The sequence below is a fragment of the Anarrhichthys ocellatus genome, unplaced genomic scaffold (genome assembly GCF_004355925.1).
Source record: "Anarrhichthys ocellatus isolate YVR2014 unplaced genomic scaffold, GSC_Weel_1.0 scaffold11, whole genome shotgun sequence".
NCBI classification, from domain to species: Eukaryota; Metazoa; Chordata; class Actinopteri; order Perciformes; family Anarhichadidae; genus Anarrhichthys; species Anarrhichthys ocellatus.
This window is the reverse complement of record NW_022280041.1, coordinates 2,047,970-2,059,367: the sequence shown is the minus strand read 5'-3', so window position 1 is coordinate 2,059,367 and position 11,398 is coordinate 2,047,970. Positions and strand designations below refer to the sequence as shown.

At 45.5% G+C, this 11,398-nt stretch overlaps 1 protein-coding gene across 5 annotated transcripts in view; it reads right to left on the bottom strand.

The window, feature by feature from the left end:
* Positions 1–11,398, bottom strand: part of exoc6b (exocyst complex component 6B) — a 66,397-nt gene that overhangs the window by 10,916 nt on the left and 44,083 nt on the right. For all 5 annotated transcript variants that reach the window (XM_031851123.1, XM_031851124.1, XM_031851125.1 and 2 more), the window contains one exon: positions 8,985–9,058. In XM_031851123.1, the coding sequence (XP_031706983.1) occupies positions 8,985–9,058 (74 nt within the window). The remainder of the gene's footprint in view (positions 1–8,984; positions 9,059–11,398) is intronic.

Here is an 11,398-nt window from a genome sequence, read left to right as displayed (position 1 = left end):
ACACACACACACACACACACAACTCATAAATCTGCGGATATGGACGCACACATTTCAAGCTATTTGTTTTGCGGCATTATCTTGAGCGCAGCAGGATCGCCGACCGCTTCATTACACTACATGCTGCGCACGTCTGTGTGTGTAGTTAGCTCCGATATATATTTATACAGGAAGAGAAACAAGTGTGTGTGAAGCAGAGAGGAGAGACAGGTGTGTGTGTGTGGTGAATGTGTGTGATCAGATAAGGGTGTTTCGGGGGCCTGACGGTGAGTTCTCACCCCCTCCCTGGCACCAATACTTATCCCACTGACCTCAGGCTGCACCCACTTTGTGCGCGTAAAGCCTCGTTCTGCGCTCGGTGTGTTTGACAGAGACTATCAGCCTCCATGACGCCTGGTAATCACACTCGAAGGTGGAAAGAGGAAGAAGTAGAAATTAGAGGAAGAGGAGAATATGGGAGGGGGAAGAGGAGAAGCTCAGATGAAGATTTATAAACGTTACTGGAATGAGCAAGTTTAGTGACAACGCAACCTCTGCCTTCCTTTCTTCACTACCACATCTCTGCCAGGAGGATTGCGTTTTGTCATGTTTCATTTTTATTTGAGTTTTAACTTTGTCAGATCAACTGTGAAACGCACACAAGAAGCGTGAGGCGAGAGAAACAGTTGGATGGGACACAGTTAAGAGTCCCCGGCCAGACCTGGACCCAGGACGTCACGGTCGCATAGTAACACGGGGACGTCTGTCAGACCGCTCGGACACCGGGACGCTTCATGCACCAACATTTCTATGAGTGTTTGTGGAGGACGGACAAAAAGTTAAACGTTTTTAGAGCAGTTTTGTGCTTCTACGCACGAGTGTCCACTAAAAGCAAATGTGTTGCTGCGTTTCACGCTAACTCGAACTGCTTGCATCCGTGTTTATGTGCGAGTTTGTGTGTCTCTCTCTCCCTCTCTCTCTCTCCCAATAGATCGGCGGGCGAGCATTTAGATGTCCGTCTGCTGCTCATCCTCCCTTTGCCCTCTTTCTTCTCCGCTCATCTCGCTCTTTCACCCCTCTCCACCCCGCTATTCATCCCCCCTTCTGTGAGCGGTCAAACGGATGAAGGGAAGTGTCAGCCTCCCGAGGAGAGAGAGAGAGAGAGAGGGGTAGAGAGACAGAGGGAGAGAGAGAGAGAGACCACCCTGTACGTCCCAATTCACCCGCCGTATCACTTTCACCTGACTGCACTCTTTCACTCGCCATCCCTCGCTTTTTGCTCTGCTCCGTCAACATTTTCATGCATTCATGTCTCGCTTTCTCTCCCGGCCAGTTCAGAATCTGCCCCCCTCCCATCTCCTCCTGTCATCTTCCTTTAGATTCATTCCGGTCTCTTTTGGTATCAACTTTTCTCCCTCATTTACGCCTTTTGCAGTTCAGATTTCGTCTTTCCTCTGCTACATTTCCACTCGTTTCCTCTCTTGCCCAATCTGTCCGAGCCTGGTGAGGAGTTGAAAAAGTCAACGGTCGCCAAGCCGGCCTGACACACGTACGTACATCGTCTGTCTTGTCAACAAGTCCCTTTCCTGTCACACAGATGCTGCAGCTGTCCCAGCGTGACCGCAGCCTGTAGGAATGTGACGGTAGCAGATTCTTCTGTCTCCCTGAACTCTATCTCTTCCTGTCCTCATTCTCACCTCCCTCTACCCTTCTCCTAACCCTTCGCTCTCTTTCCTCCCCAACACGTTCACTTTCTAACCTCCCTCTCCCCCTCCCTTCACATCTCCACATCTCCCCACATCTGGGTGTACGTTTCAGGTCAACTTGGCTGAAGACGAACCTCTGGATCAAACCTCGGGGAAATAAATCACGCCGACAGACTACGAGCCAAGCAGTAGCTGAAATTAAACTCCCATTCATCCTCATTTCAAGGCAGAAACCAAACTCTGGCAGGTGCACAAGAATTACAGCCGCATATTGCAAACCTGATATCATCAAATAAAGAAATGCGTGCATGAACAATGAGGTTTTTGAAAACAATACGATTTTGAGGGATTATATCCTGGAGGAGTGAATCACTTCTTTCAATGGGAGTCAACGGAAAGGAAGCAAGCAGCGTTAAGGAGCATGTGCAGTCGAGTTCTGGAACAATGAAGCCACAAACAAGCGGACAGAATCAAGTGAAGGCTTCCTGCTCTACGCTGACGGGTGGCCTTGCTCCGTGCGAGTTGTTTTTCAGACTGTACAAGAAGAAAAGCTTCTATGGAGGAGGAAACAGGACCTTCACGTTTGCATCTTTAGTTGGCTTATTTTGTGAACCTGTCTGGTTCTTCTAGCCGGGTAAAAGGAACGATACGGTCGTGTCAATATCACTCTTCATGGTTCTGTGACTTAAATGCATATTAATGCACTTTTACACACTTGTAGCTCAATTTGAATGCAGGATGGTTTCATACTTTATGACTTTTTCTCTATTTTAAGTAACTTTTTCCATTGTTTAGCTACCGGGAGCTTGTTTTTGTCTGAAAATGATGTTATTATGGACCCTTCGACCTCATTTACACTTCGTCTACTTCATGCGTCTTGGACTATTCAGAGAGCTGAAGTGGAAATTCATCCAAAAAGATGATCGAAACCCGTTCGTTCAATCCATGTTTGTCAGTGGAAGGAGCCACTGCTGTCCTCTGTGATAACATCAGCTGAAGAGACACTGAGACCATCAGTCGTCTGTCACTTTAAAGTGTTGAATTCTAGAATTAATAGTGAAAAGACGGCACTGGAGTTATGGCTGGCGGCTCTCTCTCCCTTCCTTTGATACTCAAAACAGCTGCGTTCAAAAAAGTGTCAAGAAGGTAAAAATATAATTAAGGAAAAATCATTTAGTCGGACATTTCATACCGATACATTTCCCTAAAATATGACTGCATGCCTTCCTCATGCCACCTTCTCTTCACTTCTCTCCCTCCCGCTGCCTCGTTAGTCTGGGTTACGAGGAGGTGAGATGGAGGTTTCCCCCCCCCACCAGGCCTCATCTCATCCCTTAGCCTGTCTATTACACAGACATACACACACACACCCACACACACACACACACACACACACACACAGAGTCAGGATGAGGGGAGCAGTTGTCATGCTGTGACATGTTGCTTTTGGAGACGGAGAGGGAAGCCTCGTGAGGTAATGGTTGGGACACACAAACGTCAGACAGAGGGCAGACAGCTCTGAAAGCAAACGTGTGTGTGTGTGTGTGTGGCTGTGTGTGTGTGCTACAAGGGAAAGGAAAGTAGTTTGACCAATGTTGTTGTTGTAGTAAAGGCAGAAGTGACTTAAGGATGAAAGTGAAATAAAAGACGACAAGTGGAGAAAAATCAAGTAATCACAAGGTGGAAGATGAAAGAGACAAAAAGACAGGATCCATTTAAAGACATGCAACGTGAAGCTGAAAGAAGAAACTGGGAATCTTAAATTAGTAGAGAGGAGAGGAGAGTAAAGGAAGATGGGAATGCCTGATGGAAGGAAAATGAAAAGTAAAGAAGGGGAGGTTAAGAAGAGAAAAGAGGGGAGGAGTCAAGGAAATTCAGAGAAAAGGGGAGAGGAAAAGGAAAGGAAACAAGAGAGGAAGACGGGAATGTGATGTGAACAGAAGATGAAAAGCACAGAGATGTTGAGGGGGGAAAAAAGAGGAGGAGAGGAGAGATGAAGAGATATATAAATAATGGGGGAAATTAAGAAATAAGAGTTGAGACGAGAATGTGACAGAAACAAAAAGTTAAAAGTTCAATAAACTCGAGACTTTGAGAAAATAAAAAGACGTAAGAAGGAGGAAAGGCGGGTGGAGGGGAGGCGACTTGATGAATGGATGGAATCTGACTGTCTGTGGTCAACCAAAGGAATGAACCCGGGACCAATCACTGACAAGACACACACACACACACACACACACATGAACGAGTAGAGAAGGGGATGAGTGGAGCTCTAATGTTGCAAGCGTTTATCTGGGGGGACGCCACACCGCAAAAAACACACACACACACGATGGCCAGCCAAAGGTTTGAAGTAACCACAGACTTCTGGATGTTCTAAATATAGGAGGGTTGATAGGATCTGTGGAAAAGGGCAGCCTGGGGAGTGCACACACACACACACACACACACACCAACACAATCAGCCTCCTACGCTCACCAAATTATATAGCAATGGTGGAGAATGGGAGAAAGCCGCTGACAGCTCAGATAAGCCTGTTGCAGAGAATCAGCCGTTCCTCGACACAGTTTGAAATAGTTTGACATAAAAGTGAAGAAATACAAATGTGCTGCCCGTGTGTGCTGCTCATGAGTGTGGGACTGATGCAGGAGGAGCCAGTAGAGAGAGCAGAGTTAATCCTGGGTCATATCTGCTCGAGACCCTGTTAGAGAAGACGTGTGTGTGTGTGTGTGTGTGTGTGTGTGTGTGTGTGTGCGTGTTGGCAGTGGAAGTGGTGTTTTTGGAACAGCCATCCAGAGTTAGCGAGCTTTAATGGTTAATTTAATTTACCAGCATCAGAATATCAGAGGGATCACGTTTCAGAGCAACAGGTGCTTCGGTTTAACGTGCGACCGTGTTACCTGGTGACTTTCAGCCGTGGTTGGTGTAGATAATAAACTCACACTCTAACTGTACACGGATCCGGAGAGTCAATCTGTTTAGGTTGCATTCGACATCTATGGAACACAGCCCAAACTATTTTAATAATCAATGAATTGTTTAGGTCTTAAATGAAGAACAAATGACACAATTTGCTGCTTTTTACCGCATTTTATCTTCTAAATGTCATATCTTTGGGGTTTTTAACTTCTTAAAGTGAAACAAAACAAGCAATGTTCAAGATGTTATTCTGGGCTCTAGACTAAACTTTGATGAATTGTTTAGGAATAGCTGATAATGAAAATAGTCGTTATTACTTGGAGCCATTATTTGCTGCCGTTTTTGCGAGTAAAAATAACAAAATGAAGCATTTAAAGATGCCAGGATGAAGACTAAATGTGGTTTATTTCTCAGGGTGTGTTGATGAGCATTACAGTCTGACAATGCAGTGCAAATGATAATAGAGGAGCTACTAAGACAAAAAAACATTGTAGGAGAGATTTAAGAAACAAAATATTAATTGTTAAAATGATTGGAATAACTGCCCTTTCTCTTCCTGAAGTCTCCATCTTTAACACACTGACAGTAGCATTTAAAAGTTAAACTTTGTTCTTGTTTCATTTTCTGTTTGTACAAAACAGTTAAGTATTCATTCTTTGCAGACCAAGTGCCAAAAAGCAGTTTACTCTGCAGAGTTATAACGGCTACGTTTATCTCATGCGATGGGAACTTAAGAACTTTCCCATCTGTAGAAGCATGAAGAGGTCATGTTGTCTTTCTGGCCAAGTGGAAATAACTTCAGACTTAAAGAGAGGTTGATATTTAGAGCTCGTTATGAAACCTAAATATTTTGTGCAAAGTGACCAGCAGCGTGTCTGCAGCAGAGAGTATTAGAAAGTAGCGCTGCAACTAACTCGCTATAATAATTTCATTGTCGATCAATATGTCAAATATTTTCCTGATTAATCGATTAGTTGTGTTGAGCAACGATGAGACTGAAAACAACATATCTTGTCCATGCTCCGTTATTCAAACTGCTTAGACACAAACTATGTGATCATCTCTGTGTGTGTGTGTGTGTCCTTGGGGAACTGTCCCAGGACCCCGGAACCTTCCAGAACACCGGGAACCGACCACAAAACAAACGGCCCCGTCAGCGTGATTTATCGGCCATTCACCGGCAGGTCACACACACACACACACACACACACACACACACACACACACACACACAAGCATCAATGAGCTCATATATGAAAGCCTGTCGACGGTCGAATGTGAAACATTTACCTGAAAGAATGTGGACACAAAAAAGATGCGCTCGGGCAGATGTGCACACAGAAGTTGCGTATGAAAGCGCGTATGGGAGGTGGGAGGGGCGCGCGCTTCTTTTGATATGATGAGAATGGCGACCCAAGAAAAAAAAAAAAAAAACAATGGACGAGAAGGCAAGAAAGAGAAGGAAATAAAAGAGCGAAGGAGCTGAATAACTTCCAAAAGGAGCGACGGAGTCAACCGATTCTGATCGGCTAAAAGAAAGAGGGAGGGAGGGGAGAGGATGGAGATGAGGAAGAGGAGGATGGAGCATGCGGTGGGAGCAAAGAGGAGGGGTTGAAGTAAACATCGATGCTGGATGAATAAAATTTTTCCCTTTTCTCCTTCTCCCCATCTTCCCCCCTTTCCTTCTCCTCCTCCGAGCGAGAGAACAAGAGGCACTACATCATCCCGACAGGCGGAGAAAGAGAAGAGAGGGAGAGAGAAAGAGGGATTGTGACGGAGGGATAAAGGGCTATCCGTCTCTGTCTGTCACCTCATTCATCGTCCCCTGCTCCGTCCTGCCGGCCCATCCGTCATCCGCTGTCACACACACACACACACACACACAAAAATACACTTTAAACACACTTTCACACACTCAACAACAACTATGACAAACACACACACACACACACGCATCAAAGACGGGCAGGCGGACACACAAACTTCGACTCGCTCTCCGCCCTGTTTCACACATTCACTCCGATGACATGAAACGGACACACACTCTACGCTCAGTTTCTCACACACACACACACACACACACACACACACACACACACTTTCACAGCAACGATGACAAACGCACACTGAAGCCAGAAAGCCACACAAACTTTTGCTTGGGCTCTCCGCCTATGCTTCACACATTCAGCGACGATGACAGACACACTAAAAGTCGCTGCCGGAGAGAATACGCTTGAGGGCGACGATGGAAAACACGCGCTTTCATGCACGTACGCACATCCCTGCCAAACACACAAAGTCGAAATGCGACACAGACACACACACACGCACACACGCTCCGCCCAACATCCTGAACACAGCGGAGACGTCCAGTTCTGTCCCTCCTCTGACTGGTTCCGCTCTGGGTTTTTTTTCCCAGGCCCCGAAACAAGACGCTCCGGTACACAGCCGGGACCGCTTCCTGCACTCGGCTGTTTCTAAACATCAGGTCTGTGGACCTGGGTCGGCTCACGGAGGGGGTGAAACTGGTACAGCGGTCCTGAAGCTGCTGTCGAGATTAACAGCACATTACTGCACCTGTTCAACGATGCAGGACGAGTGTTTGTAAAGACGCAGTCGCTAAAAATTCATGTTTTTTAATCCTTAAAACCCCAAAACAAAGTTTGATTCAAGCACAAGTCAGCATACAAGTCACTAGATGCTTCCTGCGTTATCTGTGGTCATGTACAGAACATCAAGTATTTTTGATCAGTCAACATGATTATTGTCTTGCAGCCATAAACGTCTTTGTGACCGTGTTAACTGGTGACTCTCAGCCTAATGCGTCCGGTGTTCGTGATGTCGGCAGCTGTTGAAAACACCAACAGAACAAACCTTCAATCCGTTTGAAATACAAACTCATCTGAGTTTATTATCAACACCAAGCACAAGCAACCATTGGGCTGAGAGTCACCAGTTAACACGGGCCACTGTTTGAACTGGAACACCTGTTGCTCTGAAACAACTCGAGATCCCGTCAGAATTGTGTAGAATTTGACTCCGCTGTCGGACAAATGGATTGTGACAACCGAGCATGCAACAAACCAGACATTCTGATGCTGGTAACCGTTTTAAATGAATGTTCAAAGCTCGCTAACTTGTCTGGATGAGAATATGAATAAGCAGCATGCTGAGGTCCTGTTCTGCTGTCTCAGGTTCTGTTGAGGTCAGTGTTGCTATAAATCACAGAGGGACTTTCTTCCCGGTGGAATAACGGGAAAGGGAGACACATTTTCCAATAATCCTTCTGACAGCTTCTGACATAACGACTTTTCAAGCCATTTCACTGAAGGAGACGTTTTTAATGTCAGAAAAGACAAGTTGTGCTATAAGTAAGGCCGTGATCTCGAGGTCATGAAAGCGGTCTTAAGTTAGTCATTTTCTCATCCTGACCTTCTGATAAACTCTGAAATGTTTATTTGTATCGTCTTTAGATTGTCTTCTAGCCTGTGACTTAAAACTCTGACTATCGAGATGTGAGAGGGTGTCGGACTCTGTTAAAAGTCTTTTTAAAGTCTTCTAGTCTTCTAAAAACACACCAAACAGAGGCGAAGCCTGGCTCGCCATAATAATGACATTTTTCCGGGACCGGGAAGCCGTGTTCTTCATGTGTTTCGGGCGGGTGCGACTACTCTCCGGCTGCACTCCGCCGCTTAAAGATGAACTTTCCTCACCTCACCGAGCTCGAGGCGGGCGCCGTCTGTTGCGTTTTTGTTGTCAAACATCAGACATTTGCAGATAAGAAGCTTCACCTAAATACAGTAAATCTTCTTTTGTTTGCACCTTGACAAGTTGATCTATTCATATCTTGCATTTGTTTGTTTTGTTGTAAACTTTCTTTGCATCTTTGAAGCTTGTGGATCAACGTATATATATTTTCTTTGGGGACATTTCTTTGCAATCATTTTGGTGCTTTTAATCTAAAAGACGGAGGACAAACGAGAGGATCTGATGAGAAAAGACGACAGCAGCGATGGATGCAAAATAAAGATAAGTCTGAAAAGATGAGAATGTGGGAATTTTAGAAGACGGTAGAAAAGGAGACAAAAAGAAGGATGGAAGTCGACAAACAAAGGATGAGAATGACATGAGATGGAGGGGGATTGTTGTTGAATAAAAGAGAAGAGGGTAAACAACAAAAAAATCAGAAAACCAAATGAAGGAGGAAGACGAGGAGGGGGTGGGGGGGGGGTGTGTGTGTGAGGGAGAATGGGAGGAAGGATGAAAAGGACAAGGGGGAGGAGGAGGTAGAAAAAAAAGATAGTGGAGAGAGAAAAAAAAAAAAAAACAGAGAAAGAGAAAACGAAGGAGAGAGGACCACGAGGGAGACAAAGACCTACTTGTCTCAAGTCACTGAAGGCCAGAAGCAACGTGTCACCCTGGAAGCCTGCGACCGGGCCGGCTCTGGCAAAACCTGTGGGAAAATACAAACCCGCCCCCCCCAGTCCTCCCCCGGAGAGAGGGAAGAGAGGAGGAGGAGGAGGGAAAAAAAGAGGGTGAAAAACGGAATAATAAAAGACCTGGTCGGATTCGCTATGCATCGGGATAGATTGGCAGACAAATGACAGCCGGGGGAGGAGGAGGAGGGGGAGGAGGGGGGAGGAAGGGGAGAGGAGGGCAGGGTGTTAGAGTCATGTCGCTGGGTCTTGTTGAAAGGGAGAAAGAGAGTGTGTGTGTGTGTGTGTGAGAAAGGTTTTGCAGTGTGTTTGTGTTGAATGTGTGTGGAAATTTTCGAGCATTTGTCTTGTTGAATGTGTGTGTGTGATGGTGTGAGAGAGAGTGTGTGTGTGTGTGTGTGTGTGTGTGTGTGTATCTGAGAGTGTGTGACAGTTGGTAGGCTTGTGGAGTGTGTGCGTGTGTTTATTTGTTGTTTGTACAGGGCTTCGCCTGCATGTTTGAGAACAGTTGAGGACTGTTGGATTTTGAACCCAGGGTGAGGCCTGTGTCTCTGTGTGTGTGTGTGTGTGTGTGTGTGTGTCGGGGTCGTACGGAGTGTGAGCTGGGGTCTTGGCGTCAGTTGGCCCCCGTAAACAAGCCGAGTGGTATTCTGAGCGAGGGAACGAGAGAAAAGAGGAGTGCCGCGAAGAGAGGGAGAGAGCAAGCCTGTAGCTAATCTCTTTCACCTCAGGACACACACACACACACACACACACACACACACACACACACTACAGCCCTGATTACACGCCTGTCATCTTCAGTGACCCCCATGACACACACACACAGGGCCGTGCTAAACTAACCTTTAATCTCGGTCTCCAACCAAACCTCCATGTCCCACCTGCTAACTTTTACCTTCTTCTTCACTCTTTTCTCCCTCTACCTTCACAAACATGATCACTACGAGCATTTCCTGGTGCGTCATCGGTTCGGTTGAGATTCGGCTCAAAAAACCCATCAGTGGAATATTTCGGTGATGGTGTCAAAATTGTCAAAATCTTCCACAAATAACACGATAATATTGTTTCGGTGAATTACTTTGGCCAAACACGACCATGTGGTGAAAATCAGATATTGTTACGATCCACTTTTTCTCCTCTTGACCAGTTTTGTTTCTTACTTTAAAGTGCACGTTCACATGCGCTACCAGTGAGAACATGGTGTCATATTCATTGTCATGTTTTGTCACCTCAGTCTTGTATCAGCTCCTCCTCGTCTGATTTTCCTCCTCCTCCATCTTCCCCCCCCCGGATCCATTTCATCTGTACCTCCTTTTCTTTTCATCCGACACAATCCTAAAATTCCTCTTTTTATTTAATCTCTAATTCCTCTCTCTTGTGCTCCCCGTCACTTCCTTCCTTTCACCCTTTAATCCCTCCTCTCATCCATGTTTTGCCCTCTCCTCTGCCCTTGCTTCCTTCTGTACTTGTGCTTTTCTTCTACTTCTCTTTTTTTATTCCACACCTTTCATTTAATCCCATTTTCTCTGCCCTCTTGTTCCTCAACCTCTTTGATCCCATTCGACTCCATCCTTCTACATTACCCTCTTTTATCATTTAATCCCTTCTCACTTTTAACACTCTCCAACAGAATACATTTGCTTCTCCTTCATTGAATAATGTTCTCTTATATCAGACATTTTTTCTTTATACATTTTCAATTTGATTTGGTTTATTCCTTCTTACATCCATTTGTTCATGAACTCATTGCTCTTCTTCTGTCAAATACTCCCTCTCTTGCTGTACTGTGTCTTACCTTCCATTTTTCATTTCACCCCCTTAAATTGAATCCATCACTCTCCTGCTTCTTCCCTCACCAGACTCCATTCTTCATTTCGTCTTTATAAACGTAGTGTAACGGCCCCTTATTCTCCCCCTTTATGCTCATAGCCTCCCATTTCTCCCCCTTAATCTATCCATCCACCTTGCACTTTTAACTTCACCCCCCCTATTTTTTACTAATCCCTTGTTCTTTTCCTCTCTCTCTCACCTCTCTCTGCTTCCTCTTCCAAGCTCTTTCTATCATTCATCCATCCTTTTTAAATGTAATCCCTCTTTCCCACCGTCTTGTGGTTTCTTTCTCCTTTTTGAATTATTCACATCCCTCAAATTTTTAGCTTATTTTCCTTTTCACCCGTCCCCCTACTGTATCCTCGTCTCACTCCGTCCTCCCCGATTGTCTTCCCTCCGTCTGGCCTGAATAAGTAACTCCGTAACCTCCTAACCCCTCGGCAGCCCTGCACGCATGTCACTGCTCATCACATCTCTCACACACACACACACACACACACACACACACACACACACACACACAC